The sequence below is a fragment of the Anopheles moucheti genome, chromosome 3 (assembly GCF_943734755.1).
Source record: "Anopheles moucheti chromosome 3, idAnoMoucSN_F20_07, whole genome shotgun sequence".
NCBI lineage: Eukaryota > Metazoa > Arthropoda > Insecta > Diptera > Culicidae > Anopheles > Anopheles moucheti.
In genome coordinates this window covers 64,240,497-64,258,017 of record NC_069141.1, presented here as the reverse complement: position 1 = coordinate 64,258,017, position 17,521 = coordinate 64,240,497, and the positions used below count along the sequence as shown (strand labels likewise).

The 17,521-nt window shown below is 46.4% G+C and overlaps 1 protein-coding gene across 1 annotated transcript in view; it reads right to left on the bottom strand.

The window, feature by feature from the left end:
* Positions 1-305: 305 nt before the first annotated feature.
* LOC128304195 (mucin-5AC-like) overlaps positions 306-17,521 on the bottom strand; it is a 37,130-nt gene continuing 19,914 nt past the window's right edge. Inside the window, exon 2 of the mRNA XM_053041355.1 lies at positions 306-2,782. Within this exon, the coding sequence (XP_052897315.1) occupies positions 306-2,782 (2,477 nt within the window). The remainder of the gene's footprint in view (positions 2,783-17,521) is intronic.

Sequence of the window (17,521 nt, the reverse complement as noted above, 5' to 3'; positions counted from 1 at the left end):
GAGGGAATACCCAGGGCAAAAAAGGAAACGAGTTCTGACATTTCCGGTACAGTTTTCCGATCCGTGGTACGGATGACAGTAATTTGGAGGGTTGATGGTTTGGTTTTTGAGTCTGTTTCCTGTGGGTCAGGTTACGTTTCGATAGACGTACCGCCAAAATGATAAATAAAGACGGTACATGGAAGACGAGGGGCGTTATCGAACTGGTTGAATAAAGGGAAATAAGGAAAGGGGGTGATAAGAATTGGAGGAAAAAAAGGCGGAGGTTCATGACGGTGTCCTTAGCATTGACACGGTGACGTCCATTACGTCGTTATGATATCGATATCTTCTTCATCGTCGTCATCTCCCGGATCGGCCGTTACCACATCGATCGTGGTGGTCGAGCAGCTGTCATCGTTGTGAAAGGCCTGTCTACCGTTCGCCATTCGCATCGCATACTCATCCCGATCGATGTCCTGACTGCTGTGGAAGATCTTCCGCCCGCCGATCATCGTGATGGGGGAGTTGTCGCCCCCACCGGACGGGTTGCCGTTCGGGTCGTCATCCTTGTAGCAGGCCGACTCGAGATGCTTGTTGAGGTACGACTTGAGGGCGAACGTTTTGTGACACCGGTTACACTCGAAGTTCTTGTCCGTGGAGTGTGTCTGCATGTGCGCCCGCAGATTCGACCGATCGGCGAATGCCTTGCCGCAGTGACCGCAACCGTACGGCTTTTCGCCCGTGTGTGATCGCAGATGGCCCTGCAGCAGCCAGGGCCGGGAGAATAGTTTCCCGCAGACGCCACAGCTGTGCGAGAGCTTGTGCGTTAGGAGATGCATCGCGAGGGCCGGCATGGAGACGTACGCCTTGCCGCAGGTAACACACTTCTTGGCCGACTGGGAGTCGAGACTCCGATGTGTTTGCTTGTGGCGCGACAGATTGCTCGAGGTGGCGTACTGCTTGCCACACTCGGGACACTTGTATTTGCCCTTTCCGTTGGAACCACCGCTCGGTGCGCTTGAAGATTCGCCGGCCGAGTCACAGTCGGCGGCAGGTTGCTCTGATCCGTCCAGCTTTGGAGCCGCTGGCGGACAGTGTCCTCCCGGTTTGGAGGAGTTTGTTGCAGACACGGTTCCAGCTGCTGTCTGAGCCTGAACGGTGTCCTTGGAAGCCTTCTTACGATTTTTCGATCGACCGTCGCTGGAAATGAGATCATCGTAGGTGTAGAGCTCCGCCGCCTTACTGCTGGAGAGCTTCTGCCCCGGTACGGCCACAACCACCTTGGTGCTGGAACTCGACAGCAGGGGAACTTTGGCCGCAGGTTGGCCCGAAGCGGCTGTGGAAGATTTGTGCTTGCGAGTCCCCGCCCCGGACGATGGCGTTGCGTTGGCCGCCAGTGTTGAACCATTGACAATCACCGACGTGACGGAGCTGCTGGTCGATGGCTGCTGTGGTCGACGGCTCGCACGGCGGCCAGTAGGTGCGCTCTCCGTGACCGGGGGTGTGCAGTTCGAGGAGCGCGGCGGTGAATATTTGGAAGCGATTGACGAGGAACTTGAGTGCGCGAAGGAGAACACGCTCGACGACGAGCAGGACGAAGACGACGAGGAGGTACCGGGCGAAACGGAGCTGCTGCCGGAGCATTCCGTGTCGGACGAGTGTTCGGATGTGGGCGGCGTTAGCGGACCGGTTGGTGAGATGGTTTTTATCGTTGTTGCGCTTTCGCCGTCGCTGTGCGCCGAGGTGGGCATCGTTGTCGTTAGCTCGTAGCAAGGTATTATCATCGAGATTGGACCGGATCCGACGGGCGGACACTGGTAATTAGCTGCCGATGCCGCCTCCACGATGCTGATGATGCCACCCGGCTGGTGCGGGTGATTTTGTGCTCCATTGGTCAGGGTGTTGTTGGGGCGCAGTACGGGACTGGCCGGGTCCGTTAGGGGATCCGACGGTGCAGAAGTGCCCGAAGGATGCAAAATCGTAACAACGCAGGGCGCGGTCAGCGGCGGCAAGCTCTGCGACAGTGACAATAAATCATGTGCGGCTTCCGTTTCTTCTATGCTGCGATCGCGAAATATGGCCGCTGTGGTGTCGTACCCGGCCGATGCCGGCTCGCATGCCGGGGCGGGTGCCGGTGTTTGCTGTGGCTGGAAAATGGCGGCACTTGACTGTTGCTGCTCCCGACGATGCTGTTGCTGGCCGGGTGCGGGAGCCTGCAGTAGCAGTGCGGGCTGTTGTCGACCTGTTGTTGCAGCCGCCGTTACGGACCTGTGGAACGATGGAACGGGCGATGATTTATCTTGCCGCTTATCGGACACTTGAGCTGCAGCGGCCGCCGCCACAATCGGCGCAACGGGCGTTGCTTCGGCATAAATTAGCGTTGCCATCGTCGTCGAAGCCGGCGTTGTTGTCGTCCCGTTCGGTGTGGCACTGCTCGATGACTCGATGGCCCCGGTGCCATCGCGTCGGTTCGGCCCATTACTGTGACTGCCGATGCCATAATTAGGATTATTACGGCCAGATTTGGCGCCTATCGATGCGAGCAGCACTTGCTGCTGCTGTCCGCCGTTAGTGACGAAGGTCGTGCCGGTACCGTGCCCGGAGGAGGCGGCCGCACGAATCGTTACGATCGGACCGGGTGCAGCGGTGGCGTTTGCGTCCGGGTGGCTGCCGGCGCTAGGGGAAGCACTTACCGACAGATGCCGGGAGGAGTTGGTCTTCACATTGATTATATTGGTGTTGCTGTTGCTGTTTGGCCCACATTTGAATGTTCGGAAGTCGCTGAGCGGTATGGTGAATCCTGCGTGGAAAAACAAAAAACAGGGAAAAACGGGAGAAGTATTAGCGTTGCTGTTTCGCCAATTTGTGCGCGCGTGTGGAATGCTATCGTGAAGAATGATATGCGATGGCGACGGGTATGTGGTCAGTGGCCATTCCGAGGCCATATCTCGAAGGAATCTCTAATGAGATTTATGCGAATGTTTGTGATGTTCGGGGAAAATGTTGAACATTTATGTTGGCAATAGACACGCGTTAGCACACAGATTTGGGTAAGTGATGCAATTCGTTCGTTTCAGTCACTCTTGAATGATTTATTTATCATTGAGATTTAAGTAATTGTAGTAGGGAAGATATGTGCTTTAATGTTTAATGTTTATTTATTAATTCGTCCATTGAGAACGGTTTAACAAGGATTAACATTGATTGAATCGCCTAATCATGGCTTTCAGTGGCGCATTTGTATTAGCGCGAGTTTCGTGCAACATTTGTCTAGATGTCTAGATACTAATCGCGGGACATCAAACGAAATCCGACTTACTAGCCACGGATCATCTAGTAGTCCTGCAATAAAGATGACCTGAGCTCTGTTACTTGTTTCAAAATCCTTTGAATACCTAGGGAATGTAAAAAAATACAATGTTGCTGATCAGACTAGTGATGGGAAAAATCGCTCCCATAAGCGATTCCAGCCGACTGATCCGGATCCACCTTGGGCTCGATTCTCCGAATACGATCCGAATTAAGCTATAGAAAATAAGACGGAGTGTGTTCTTCTTTGGAAATATACAGAACATATTTATGTACATCCCGGAGAAGATGTATTAGAGCATCATCCGAATTCGGGTGCTACGGTGCTGAACATGTTCATACTTTTGCCATTTTCTTCAAATGCATCATAAAAGAAGATTTGTTTTTATGGGAGCATATTTTGTTATTTTAGATATTTAAAGCACTGCAGGCGAATGTAGTTTAAAAACACAAAGTCTTTATAAGCCAACCAAAGTAGAATAATCCAGGGAATAATCCATTTTTATAATAATAATCAACACGTTCTTATCATCATAAATCCCGAAGGATTTGTATAATAAGAATTCTTGTTCTGGATTCCTCAGTTTCCCATCATGACAAATCCGCCGACTCCGGATTATTGTTTTGGAATTTGATCCCGGATTCTCGTCATGACAGATCTGATACGCCCAACACTAGATCAGTCGAATTTTGGAAACATTGGAACCAAACTCGGCCGTCCTTTAGCGTTGTTACATGATATCGATAATCGTTTCTTTGAGTCATTAGCGTGGAACAGGTCGTAAACAAAATTGTCTCAATCACCGCATGCGTTCTGAACTTCTTTAGCAGCTTTAATAAGCTTTCAGATCGACAAAGCATAAAGTTGATCGTCAATGATAATTGTGACAGACGATCATATTAATTTTGTAGAAAACAGGTGGATAATAATGACACATTTACTGTCGATGATGTTTCACAGATATGTTTGTGAGGTCTTTCTACCGGGCCAGGTAAAATCTTTCGACGGGTCGGATTTGACACGTGGACCGCACTTTGCCGACCCCTGGTTTAACTTATTAAAAGTCATCTTCATGCATTACGCATTAAAAAACACTAATAAATATTATTAATCAGGCTTAATACTATTGAAGCTTTAATTTGTGTGAAATATTGCTTCAAAATATTAACACTCTATTGTATTAACTTTCTGTAAAAAAGTAATTAAGCAAGTATAAATTATTTTTATTCAGATATATTGTTTTCTTCCAATGGTATGGCAATCGTTTGTTAACAAGGTCGTTACAGTGATGTGCAAATTATAAGAATTACTTAATTGTCGATAAAAGTATGCATCCCATTTACGTCAATCTTCATCCACCTGCTCATAACAGCCTAAATTGTTACCCATTAACACTTAGTTCGCAATTTGTTGTTGCACACATTTCACGGTCCGGATTAAACGGCCGAAAGAACAATTGCTCCTTGTCAGCATCTTCTGCAACATGCGTTAGGTTCCAATTTAATATAAAGTTATGACCGTACATAACCCCTAGCCAGCCCATCGATGGATTCCGTAGCCCCCTAATAGGCCGTTTCAAATAATTCTGATTCCATACAACAACGGCAAACGTGGACGGACAGCAACAACGACCAAGAACAATCGCAAACGGGGCCAGTAAATGACAATTGATGAGCCGAATGGGGGGGACCGTTCGGGTTAAAAATGCAAACGATTTAAATTGCATTTACGATTAACTTATCGTGTCTAGTGTGCGGAAGCACTCATAATTACCGTCCTGTGCTGTGCCGAGCAAATTGGTCAAGGGTCATGTAAATGAAGGTGTGCCGTGTCTTCGCTCCGAAGGGATATCGTCCAGATGGATGGGATTCTGGCACTGGAGATGGGTGGGGTGGGTTGGGGGGTAGGCGTCAGCAAAGGATCAGCATAAATGTTGTTGCGTACCGGCAGTTCGGAAGGCCGTAAAACGGTATGTGCCCGGTATACGGTCGCATGCTGGACCCGTACTGGACGGTCAATTTCCGTTCCGACTGTGGACAGTTTCTTAACCGGTGCGTAATCACCGCCTTTCGGCACCTTTCGTAGGCACCAAAACCCCAAAGTTCCCAGTTAATCCTTTCGACTCCGCACAGGGGGATTGGTTCGTAAGCCGGAGTAACAATAACTGCTTCCTGCTTTACTTTGGCCCCGGCGTAAGGCGATTCCAACCGACCGACCGACCGGTCCGGGATACGGTGGGATTGATAATGTGCTTCTAATTGCAATTAATGCCAACCGTAAGCAATGGAAATAGACAAAACTGTTGACTCGCCCTGGGCGCCATGGGTATTTCGGTGGAGGGATGGCATGGCTCTGGTTTTGATCTCGGACACTTCGGGAAGCACCGGTTAACTGGTCCTATCCGGCCGTGTTGTATGTGTGTGAGTGTTTTTTGCTGTCGGTGTTTTGCTACGGACAACTTTCGGCGAGGGATGTACCGGATCAAGGGCTGAAATTCCTGCATTATGCGCAAGGAAAGTTTCGTGTGCTATTTGGCCAACCGAGTCTGGAGGAGGTCTGGACACGTGGTGGTGGCAGTGGAAATAAAATTTTATGCAAACTTGCACATCCTTTTGTGTCTTTTTCGTGCTGCCGGCACCTACCGCAGTGGTTCCGGCGGGATAATTAATCGTCATTGTCGGTGGCTTTGCATCGTTACTTACAGTGATTACGGTGAGTGTTTCAATGCCGGTGTTCACACCGATGGCATTATTGTTAGGAGCGGTTGTTGTTGTTGAGCAATTTGTTTTGGCAAAGAAAGGTGGAGAATTGGTGGAAAGTTGCCGTTTTTTGAGATGGACCTGGGAAGAACGGTCGTATTGTAAATTGTTTAAGTTGTAAAAATCATTTTTATAAAAATAAGAATGGGCAATGATTGATAGCAGACTTTTTTGTTTAAACATTAGTGTACTAAAAATGACAGTTTTAATTATCAAAAGTAATATTTTAGTAAACCCCTTAAAAGTCAAAAAGATATCATAGTCGTTTTTACCAATTGATACTAAAATCAGGAAAAGACTACCCTAGCTGTATGTCATTTGGAATCGCCCACAGACATCCTTTCGATTGGCCATTTGCAGTAACCATGTTCCTCGAACAGAAGCAAGAAGCAGTGAATTAAAATTAACCAACCCCCATTTACAGCTGTACCGTTTGTTTCGTTGTTTCGACAATTTCGACCCATCCGATCCGGTCCGTCTGTACGACCACGGTACCCACGATAGTACCATCGTTGCCATCAATTGTTCACCGTAGAGAAAGGACAAACGGAACCAGCGCACTGATCAGGACCGACGCTTCAAGCCGAATTCCCAAACCGTAGCTAACGAGCTTAATCGAATTTGAATGAAAATTACCGTTTTCCCGTTCCCCGTGTGATTACCAGCGTCGGACAGTAAGGTGGGAAGTTACACAACCCAAGAGGTACCCCCGAAGGATGGGTCGACTTTTGGTTTTCCGGAGTATTGCACACCGGATTCACCCGGGGGGCGGGGCGGGGGCCACCATTGCCAGACGATGTGATCTGGTCGGCCAAAACGCACATTCATCTACGCTACGGCCCCCATTGTCCGTGATCATCCAGCAAAACGGTGGTGCAGTTGATGCCCGGCAACTGCTAGAAGCGGCTAGCAGGTATTGGCTTCCACGACCAAATCGTGTGCACAATTGAAAAGCGAACAAAATGATGATTCCTAGCCCCGGTGGTCAAAGGATGTGGAAACCAAGCCACGGAAACCAGCCGGCCGGCAAATCATCATTCCTGAGATTTCGCAAATTCTTGCGCTGCGTCTTGCTGCGTCCCATTGTGAGGTGGCCGGGCCACTGCACTAGCTGCGAATGATGGGCCCATTTAAATAGGTAATGTGCACAATTAAACTCTGCACAGATTAAATATGAAATATTCATGCACCGATCCCCTTTTAATGCCCGGTTGCACCGCGCCCTTTGCGGGAGAATGGAGGGCAGGTGTGTCAGATGAAGGTGGACAAGTTTCCGAGCGTCAATTGGCTACCGGTAAGGGTCGTTACTCGAAGTTCTAAGTCGTTCCCGTTTTGCTCCATGCTAGGAGAGGGAGTTTTTATCATCCATTAATGATGGTGAGTGATTAATGTGTCTCTTATTTGCACTCTATTTACTGTTTATGATCGTTTGAAGAAATTCCATGAAGAGGTTTTCAAAATATCTTTTTATTTATTTTTGGCAATAATTTCCTGATCTTTCTGACCGGGTTTGATCATCACACTGAGTATTACATATCCACTAGAGATGGCAGGGAAGCGCAAAAACCCACCCTAACCACACTTTTCGTTCCGCACTTGTCCAAACTCGTATGACCAGTGTGCACAATAGCGAACAATGCACAAAAACCCCGGCAATAATGCGAAATCAGTCCAGAATCCAGTTAAGTGTACATCCTCTTGATAGACGATGGCGTTTCGGTTGGGGCAAAAATGGCGCAAGAAATGATGAGGACCCATGCGCTCAGTCTACGACCGTCTCCAGTCGGCGAGCAGGGGTCACGGTAAAGTCTGATACCGTGAATCCGTTTAGACGATAACGGAGTGCGCGAATCGAATATCCCGACAGTCTAGTTTGGTCCATAACGCTCCATAGTTCCACGCACCGTGGCAAGGGTGCAAGGTGCGCAAAATGCTGTTGGCGTATTTAATTTAAATATACAAAACGATTGTATTTATAAACATAAATCATGCGGATGTTCCGTTCGGCGAGCCGGAACAGTGAAAGGGAGGAGGGCTATATGGAGGGCACTCGATGCCGTTATTTGTGATGTTGGCCGCGTGGTTCCGTGGCCGGCTCGAATGGGTTGACTCGAAGGCACACAAACGGCTAGGTAAAATGGTTTTCGCAGATCGTAAGATTGGGCACCTCACAATGGGTGAATGGAGTAAGCGTTAAGGATAATTTTGTAAGGATAATTACTGAAAATTTTAGTTCTGCCAATCGTGGAGAAAAAAATGTAATAAAATTGTTCACAAGAAAATACAGCCTGCATTTTAAATATACAGACAGTCCCCGAGATATGCTATTATAGCGGACCACTATAACCCACGGAAAAATCTGCATAAGTCGAATCCGAGAGTTATTTATACAGTCTTTTTCCGAGTTACGCGAATAATGCGTGCCAGAGCAATTTGCGGAACTCGAATTCCCTTTCCAATATCGGTTATATTTAGTATTCAGGGATCGATTTCTCGTTAAGAAGCGCATTAGTAATTGAAATTTTTACGTCTCTTTCGACGATTGAAGTAAAATTTCACCAAAATTAATGTTTTTAATATTAAAATATAACATAGTTTTGGGAAAATTTGAAATTTGACAAATAAAAAATCAATTCCACATACAAAATTACATTAATTGCCAAAAATTTGAAATTCACGTATGTCGAATTCGTGTAACTCGGGAAATGACTGCAAAAAATTTATTCATAAGAAAAGGATTTTAAATATACAGGCAGTCCCCGAGATACGCTATTATAGCGAACCGCTATAACCCGCGGAAAAATCTGCAAAAATCGCATTCGGCAGTAGTTTAAACTTCATATAGAAGAGTTGAAATATAACTATGGTTAAGGGGCCCGAGAAAATTTCGCAATTAAATTACGTTGAACTAAAAGGAAATAGCTTTTCATTATTGATGATAAACTTTTCATTATTTATGTTTTTTCATTGCATTTCAAATTTCGAGGACTGCCGTTCGCAGCGTTCCTTTGATTATCTATGAACTGTCATTTTTCCAAAATTTCAATTTTTCCAATCGAGTATGGCCTACTGCGGGGACTTGCTGAATTATATTGACAAAGGAAAGGTATTTTCGACCAGTTTTTCACCTTTTTGCTTAGATTTTCTGTTGTAAACTAGCTCAGCTGTCAAAATTCCAACAACCGCGTATCTCCGAATTGGCGTATGAAGGGGAACCGCTTATCTCGAAGACTGCCTGTAGTTGTTTTCATATCCATTTCTTAATGATAATTTTTATCCATTAATGGTTTCGTTGTTTGTTTGTTGTTTAATCGAAAGTACAAAATACATTATAGCACACAATAGTGAGCGTTAATTTTTGTCCTTCCCGCGTGCCCATTTTACCATTGTGCTGACGATGGTCCAAAAGATGTCGGATCCCGCCAGGTCCATTACGGCGAACCTTCACGCGTGCGTCGGGCGGGAACGCTTCTGCACGCTGGTGCACGTGTGCAACGGTTTTGCAACAAATGGTGGCAAACAGCGATAAAATAACATCATGTACAATCACAATTCTCCTGCAAAACCGGTTAAAAGTGGCTCTCCGTCGGCATGCTGTTTGCTTCCACCATTGCTCTGTTGGGACCGGAACAATAGAATTCCACCACCGTCGGGCTGGGTGACAAAACAAAAGGACGAACGCCGGAGCTAGCCGTGGGAAGGCTGATGGGTTGAGGTTGAGGCGCTACGCAAGTAATAGCGGGTGCGACACTAAAGGCGTCGTCAGCGAAAGGATTGTCTTGGTTGGATGGGCTTGTAAATCCATCGTGTGGATGCTTTCCGGCTGCGTGTGTCGGCGTTGGCCATTGTCGTACACCAGAAGCATCCTTCAGTCGTCGTTTGGATAGCAAGAAGGAGCGGCCGGCTAGTGGGAGTTGGGTCGGGTTGGTGGTAAGCTTGGTAGAAGTCCAGCCAACACACATCCTTGCCGGTTCCAGGTGCGACTACGAGCGAGCGATAGACTACAATACATCAGATCCTACCGAATACGCAATTTGGTTGCAGTGCAAGCCTGGCACGATATGCCGTACCGTGTTTGCTTGCGTTACGACCTCACGAGGACCATCCAGATGGTGTTGTGCGCTGGAATCGTGCGAGATTGGAATCTGTTCGTGTGCCACCTTGCATAAACTTCCCTGTGCACACGATCTACCACGGAATGGATTGCGGAACGCTCAACTAATGGTGATAATTTTCCAAGCGCTTGAAATCTCCCAGACCCAGAACCCCAGACAGTCACCGCGCACAAGAAGCAGCAGCTCGGCATTCTTGCCGCGTCGAAGTACGTGGTTTTGTTCTGCTTTCGACGCTGTGTCGCAGTTTGAAACTTTCGCCTCCCGTGCCCGACACTACCAGCGGGCCCAGGAAACGAATCGAATAGATCGCCGTGGCGCTCTGCTCACAATGGTTTCGCATCGTTCGATGACCGCGTGAGATGCAGCATGAACCTTGCGGTCTCTTAGACCACCGCGATGGCGTGCAAAAATGGCAAAAAAAAAATCCGTCCACCTCTGTTCCCTGCGTCCGACCAACCGCGATGACCGTAAAGTTCTTTTATTGTGCCGAGAGAATACCGTCGAGAATGCGCTTGCCAGATGCAACGACTAGTTTCTGGTCCGCGGCATCATCCGCTGATGGTGGTGGTGGTGGTGGTGGTGGTTAGTTTTTCAATTTGTTGCGCCAGTGATGCAAGTCCGCACAATGGCATCTGCAGCGGGGAGGGAAGGGAGGTGGGCAGGGGGTGTATGGCGCAGTGTGTTTTCCGAGAGCACTGTCCGACTGCAGAAGCAGATGATTGGGCTGACTTCGGCAATGTGTGCAATAAATTAATTACTTCCCGATAGCGATTGATCGATCTGCTGTTCGCTGGTGCGCTTTTCGATCGTCCGCTCTTCGTGGTGGTTTTAATCGATTTTGCTCTATCGGATTGTGTTTTCCCGGGGCGCAAACCGGGCAATGAAACGGGGTGTTATTGGCATTTCATTTAGGAGTGGGCAATGATATTCTTGATGGCAATTCTCCGGATGCACCCAGTTTTCGGGGGGTTTGATTCAACATGCTTGCAGCGAGTGTTGGTTGGAGCTCTTTAAAATGTTATTACATTTACGGTGCTTTAGAGATTTGAAGGGATTGAGTTGAGATTTTCGATTGGAATTATAATATTTAAATGAAAAAACTAATTATTTACCTACTTATCCGGCATTTTCCAGGATTTTCTGGTAGACGCATCACCGCCGTTACTCTTTTTCAAATTTGAGCCTATCACGCCTCCTCTGTCCATGTGGACGACCTAAAAGAACTATACGGGCTGCGTTGTCCGGTGTAGTTCTCATGACGTGACCAGAGAGAGCTCGTCATTGTAGCGATTTCTCCATTGTCCTTCCACACATACGGAGCCAAACATCCTTCTAAGCATCTTCCACTCGAACGCGGCTAAGCGGGTTTCGTCAGTTTTGGACAATGTCCGTGGTTCAGAGGCGTATATCAGTACTGGAACTATATAAGTTCTATATAGCCCCAGCTTAGTTTTTCCCGATAAGTGTTTTAAGACCTGTTGGCAGCAAGCATCCCAGTGCTAATCTCAACACCAATGTTAGTGTCGGTGCTTACTTTTGACCCAAGATAGGTGGAATTTTTGGACGACTTAGAAAGTGCATCTATTGGTACCACCCAACAACTTGGGTTTTGCCTCGTCAATCTCCGGTTCAAGGTTTTCCACCGCCAGCTCAATCTTTCGGTAAGCATCAGATACGTAGGAGAGCCGTAAACCAATGATGTTTAACCCATCAGCGTATGCCATGATCTGGATTGACTTAGAGGAGATGGTCCTCGAAGTTTCCAGCTCCGAGTCGAGAATGGTCCTCTCTAGCGCTAGCTGGAAGAGTAGACAAGCTAGCCCATCTCCTTGGCTCCCAGATCCTTGGTGGTAGCAAAGGGCCCTGAGAGTTTTCTTTCCATTAACACCTGGAATGTAATGGTGGTCATTGTGCATCGTACCAGTCTGATAAGTTTGGTCGAGATTCCAAAGGAGCTCATTGCGCCGTAAATTTTTTCCGCTAGCTATGTGGCCTAGAAGTCGATGAAAAGATGGAAGGACTCTAGCTGCTACTCCGCCATCTTCTCCAAGATCTGCCGCATGGTGCAATCGCTATACAAATTTTAGTTGGAGGCGACGCATAACGTTTCCATGGTAACATTATTTCCCACATCCTTGGATCATTTTTGATTACACTGCTCTTCTTAAAATCCTTTCTTTCGCTATGCCTTCTATGATCCTCTCGCCAACAATTTATTTTTCCATGTATACTATGTTTTTAGCAAATGGTTTTTACACGAATCGACGTCCACAGACGCGCAATTTGAGAATGTTTTTATGTGTTGTCCTTGGGTATTCGCGCGTTTTCTTGCATTTTCAGTCGGATCCTTTACAAGATTTTCAAAAAGATTTTAATTTTGGTCGGTGATACAGTGTGAACGGTTTCTTAAACGACCTATTCGAGCCGTACCCCCGTACGCAGCACTCACTTCTTCTAAGAGGTCTGAACCTGCCATTTCTGGCTTTCTGTATCTTTATTTTGCCGAAGTTGGATAGTCAGTCCTGAGTACGGGTGATTGATCCGGATGGGATTTTGGTCAGGTCCGATCGTATGAAGACCGGCGTCACTACCATCAAACCACCGGGCCGCTCCAACGCTTCCAAGTGCCAAGTGAGCGACTCACTATCCTGATTAATACAAATCAAGGAAGACCAGAAATGGTCGTTGAATCCACGAAAATAGCAGCATTATTTTCTAAAATAATACCATGCTTTACAGTAGCTTATAAATATTTTAAAGTTATTTACTGCTTGATTCGCTGCAATTTTTCATGTTTTATTTTTCATTAACAGAAATGCGAGATTGTTTCAGGAGTAATTGCTGTTGTTATGCTATGTTGTTTACTTCTCAGTTTAAATAGAGAAATTTTTATCAAACCAGGTAACCGAGAAGATTTTTAGAAGGGTCAATATTTTTTTCAAATCGTCTGTATTTCAATAACCCCTGACACAAGCGCAACATCAAGAGATATTGCCCAGCAAATTCTAGGCTTTTTTTAACTTTATTTACCCGCAACCTGGATAGTTGTTCCTGGGAACTAGGGATTGGTTCGGTTGTAATTTTGTACCGGTCCTGCCTAAAGAAGACTGGCGCCGCTACATCTGATTAAATGGCACCATATAAAATTTAAACATGTATGTGTCTGTTACTGGAAAGACATGACTCAAATATACTGTCTGTGAGGAAAAAGATAGAAAAAAAAAACTTGGGAAATCTGTAGTACCTGAATGTGGATGGCTACTTAACCTGAGATATATCCAATCAGTTGCTTTTATCTAATTGTGAAAGACGTCGACTTTCGACGAAATTATGTGCGATGCCTACGAAAATCATAAATGCATAGCAAGCAACTGGGGATCTGACGCAAAAATATTAAGAAGTGCTTTGTGCTTGCTGTAATTTGGAATACTTATGTTAAAATGATATGTTGCATATGATCCAGATGGGAGCTGAACGCAAACACGACGTGTCGTACATTTTTACGATACATTTCATTCGTGATAAATGACCAAAGTTCGGGACTTATCAACCACAAAGATCAAATATCTAAAACACGACGCTAGATGTCCAGATGAGAGGAATGGCTATATCAGACTAAGAAAAGAACGAAGTCTTCAAGGCTCAAGGTCTATTAAAACTAATAACAACAACAAAAGCTCAATGTGACTTGGAATATGCTTTGCCAAATAGTTTTTTATGCGAGTCAAAGGGGCCCGAGGTGAGAAATTTGATAGTTTATAAAACTAAATAAAGTAAAATTAACAACTTTCTCCAATTGGGAAGAAAACCTCTTTTTAAAACATTTTTGAGTTTGCGTACACAACAAAATTCTGTTGCAAAGCCCTGTAACCGGGCCGATTAGCTAGTTGGGACAAAACGATCTTGTAGTATAAGGGAGAATATTTTATAGGCGGTCTTCAACACCCGTGAATAAACTACAGCAGCCTGATTAATAAATAAACTAGAAATCAATAAATAACGCCATTGATTAGTACCTAATCCCTCTCATAAGTGTCCTTGCACTATCCAGACGATTGGTACGATGCTTTATGGTTAACGTTACTAAATTGCTTCCCTCCTGACCAGCCTCAGTTTGTACGCTTTGTAATAAGCTCTTATTAATTGGTAGGTCATTTTGTCATCCCATCGCACGCACATTAATGTTGACGGTCCGAAGAAAACCAGTAACCAGCTCTGGTCAGTTCATTATCGTCACAAAAACCCGAAGGTCAAAAAGCGAAACATAGATGGCACTCTCTCTATCTATCTCTCTATTAGGTACTGTGTGTTGTACATTTTATTTGTTGTAAGCTTCTTCCCGTTCGAAGTGTGACAAATGGGCTGAAATCCGCTGAATCACGCAGAGTGAAGTGATTTGCCCGCATCTTTGCGTTCTACGCGATGGAATGTCGCTGTCCTGGCGACACTACCAGGCCACCGCCAGCCAAGTCTACGCGTCTACCGAATGATGCGTTAATGCGCACAATTGACCACAAAACGAAACTGTGCGGAGTTTTTTTCTGTCCCACCCCCTGCTGGAACCCATCTTTGGTTTCTTTTATCTTTCGGAACCCACTACCGAACGGTTCAACCGAAATCGGTTACCGTTTTGTCCAGGAATTTACAAACACTAATCCCAGCCCATAAATCAGCGTTTAATTGCTTTATTAACGAAGTGCTGGCGGGAATGGAATGGTCGAAGCTGAAATGCTTCCGTGCCAAAGTTTCCCACATCTTGCTGGTGGTAATGTATCCCGTCCTGCTGCCGTGGTTTTGCCAGCGATGGGTATTATGGGTGAGCGAAAGGAAATTGGCTTTTCTTCGTTAGCGAACGTTCCGCTTTTGCTGTTGCACGGTCGCAAGTCGCTGCTCGCTGCTCGTCGTGTCCTTTGGCGATGGACCTTTTAATCATCGAGGTTCCGTGCGGTGGAGCATCGCACAAGGGAGGAAGGTTAACGGTTGATGGTAAGGGAGATAAAGATAGAGAGAGAGAGAGCGTGTAAAAACTTCGTAAGGGATGGCCAAAACAAAAAATTACCACCCAAGGAAGTGGTAGTTATCTTACAGCAGGACAGGACCGAGCACAGCAAAACGAAGAAATCCCTAATACTTGATCATGACGTACGCACAGGCTGTAAATATTTTTTGTGTTGTTGCTGCTCCTATTTCTGCCTCACCCTGGACCGTGGTGTTCCTTGAGGTGAACTTTTGGAATTCCTCGAACTCCGGTACAAAAACCCGGGCACCCGCATGATAAGGTGCGTTCGAAGTTTCCAAATCGGAAACGGCCCCTGATTACGCCGGCAAATTCACAAGCAACGGATTACGGTGGCGGTTGAGGGGGTGGTGGCAACTTTGTGCGGTGGAAATTTTTCCTCCGGTCGAAAGAAATGGAAGTCCGGAAGCGTGACTGTGGCGTTCGCGGGAAGGAGGGTCTGGTTTTGCCGTCAGATGCGGGGATCTTTATCAACTTTATCAACGCGCGCCCTAATTGCGGCTATTCAGGTGTAATTAACAAAGATTCGTTTCCGGTCGTGCGGCTCCCTTCCTTAAGCTTCCTCATTCGACGCATAGTGCCACTTCCGGCTGCCCAACGGCACACGGGAAGGGAACGTAAGAAATAAAAATCATTCCGCAGAGGGTGCGAGTTCGAGGTTTTGTTCGATCAAGTGCCACCGGACCAGAAGTACCCGGAGCACGGAGGAACGACGCTTTTTTGTTGTTGTTCTTTGGAGTTGGAGCTGGCGTTGGAGTTTCACTTTATCTCTGGCATTGTTTGCGGGGGTTGTATGTGTTGTTTTGCCGTACCTTTTGGGTTTTAATTCCTGAGGTGAACGGTGCCTGGCTATTTTTATTCGCCAGCCGGAGGAAGGTGATCGAAGGCGGACACTGCATTTTCCCCCGGGGGTACACACTAATCGGCTTCGGGGAGGGACAATTTTATTCTTAGTGAACCGATGGACAAAAGACAAGATTTAGATGGTAAAGGGGTTGCGATTAGCGGGATAATTTTTGTGTGTTTCTTATTTATATCGCAAGTACGCAAAGTGGTCACTTGAATTGGGTACGAATATTTAACATTCCCTGGAGCATTGAGCTTTGTACTAATTTATTAGTACATTTTTAGTACAAAAATAGGCACCTTTCAGGAAGGATTTTTTGATTAGCAAACCCCACAAGCTATTAAAATGTTTTGGGTCAAATAAAATTATTCTAAACATCAACTTGATTGCCAAGTGTAATATTTCTTGCTACTTTATTGAATTGTTTTGCGCGAACGATGCACCTGAGACCACTTAAACCGTAGTAACATCTCGTTGATTGCAAACAATTTTTAGTACGCACCACACGTCAGACGGTTCGATTTAAATCCCAAACGGTGTTTGCGCACTGTACCACACCAGCAGGCCATGCTGACCAAACAGGTGTCTAAACACGTTGCTATGGACGGTGTGGCTCACTGCGTGCATGGAGTCCGCCGGTCGTCCGCATGGACGCAGGATAATATTCCGACCATCGGCAATAGGACACGAGAGATTAGCATCCTGCTCGGTCGGTGTGCGTTAGTGTGAATGTGTATGTGTGTGTATGAATTTTAAATCATTTCCAGTCTACTCATGCCCACGGTCCCTGGTGGACATGGACACGCTGGTTGTACCAGTGTGGAACAGATCTATAAATACCTATTTATATGCAACCAAATATGCTCCCCGACCCACCCGCAATTGGAACGGTGCCCCGATGATGCAGATGATGGGCAGGACGGTGTGGATGCGTTAGATCAAAACTTTGAGGCCACGGCTTTGAAAAAGATTAGCATTCCAGCTGACGACCGTGGGGCTTGATAGTACTGCCGGGTTGTGTGTTGAACAAAACAAAAAAAAGGATGAAGCCAACAGCGTAAAAGTCAAGCTATGAAGTTATTCGTTGGCCAGCTGCTAGAATGAGATAATGCACCTCGTACTCTATGTCCGCCAGTAACGAAGGATATTTCACGAACCGATTAGAAGCCCAGAGCCTTCTGGGATGGGCCTGATATCGCAAGTTGAAAGTTACTGCCCAGGTGTGGAATGTGTTGCTCGGGCACTCGAAGCAGTGGTTTAGTGCGTGGCTAGTGTCCGGGCTAGCTGATGCTCTATGCAGCCAACAATGCGGGCGTGTGTTTTGCGCCGAGTGCATGCACCGCATGGCAGATCTCGTGTCGTGTTCGTGTGAGATGACACTTGGGTGTACCTTACCAACGGCAGCAGCGGGAGCAGCACGAAAAGGTTAATTTGCTTATAGCGACTTTTATAATTGAGACAAATCTTTCCAACAAGGACACTACACCAGCC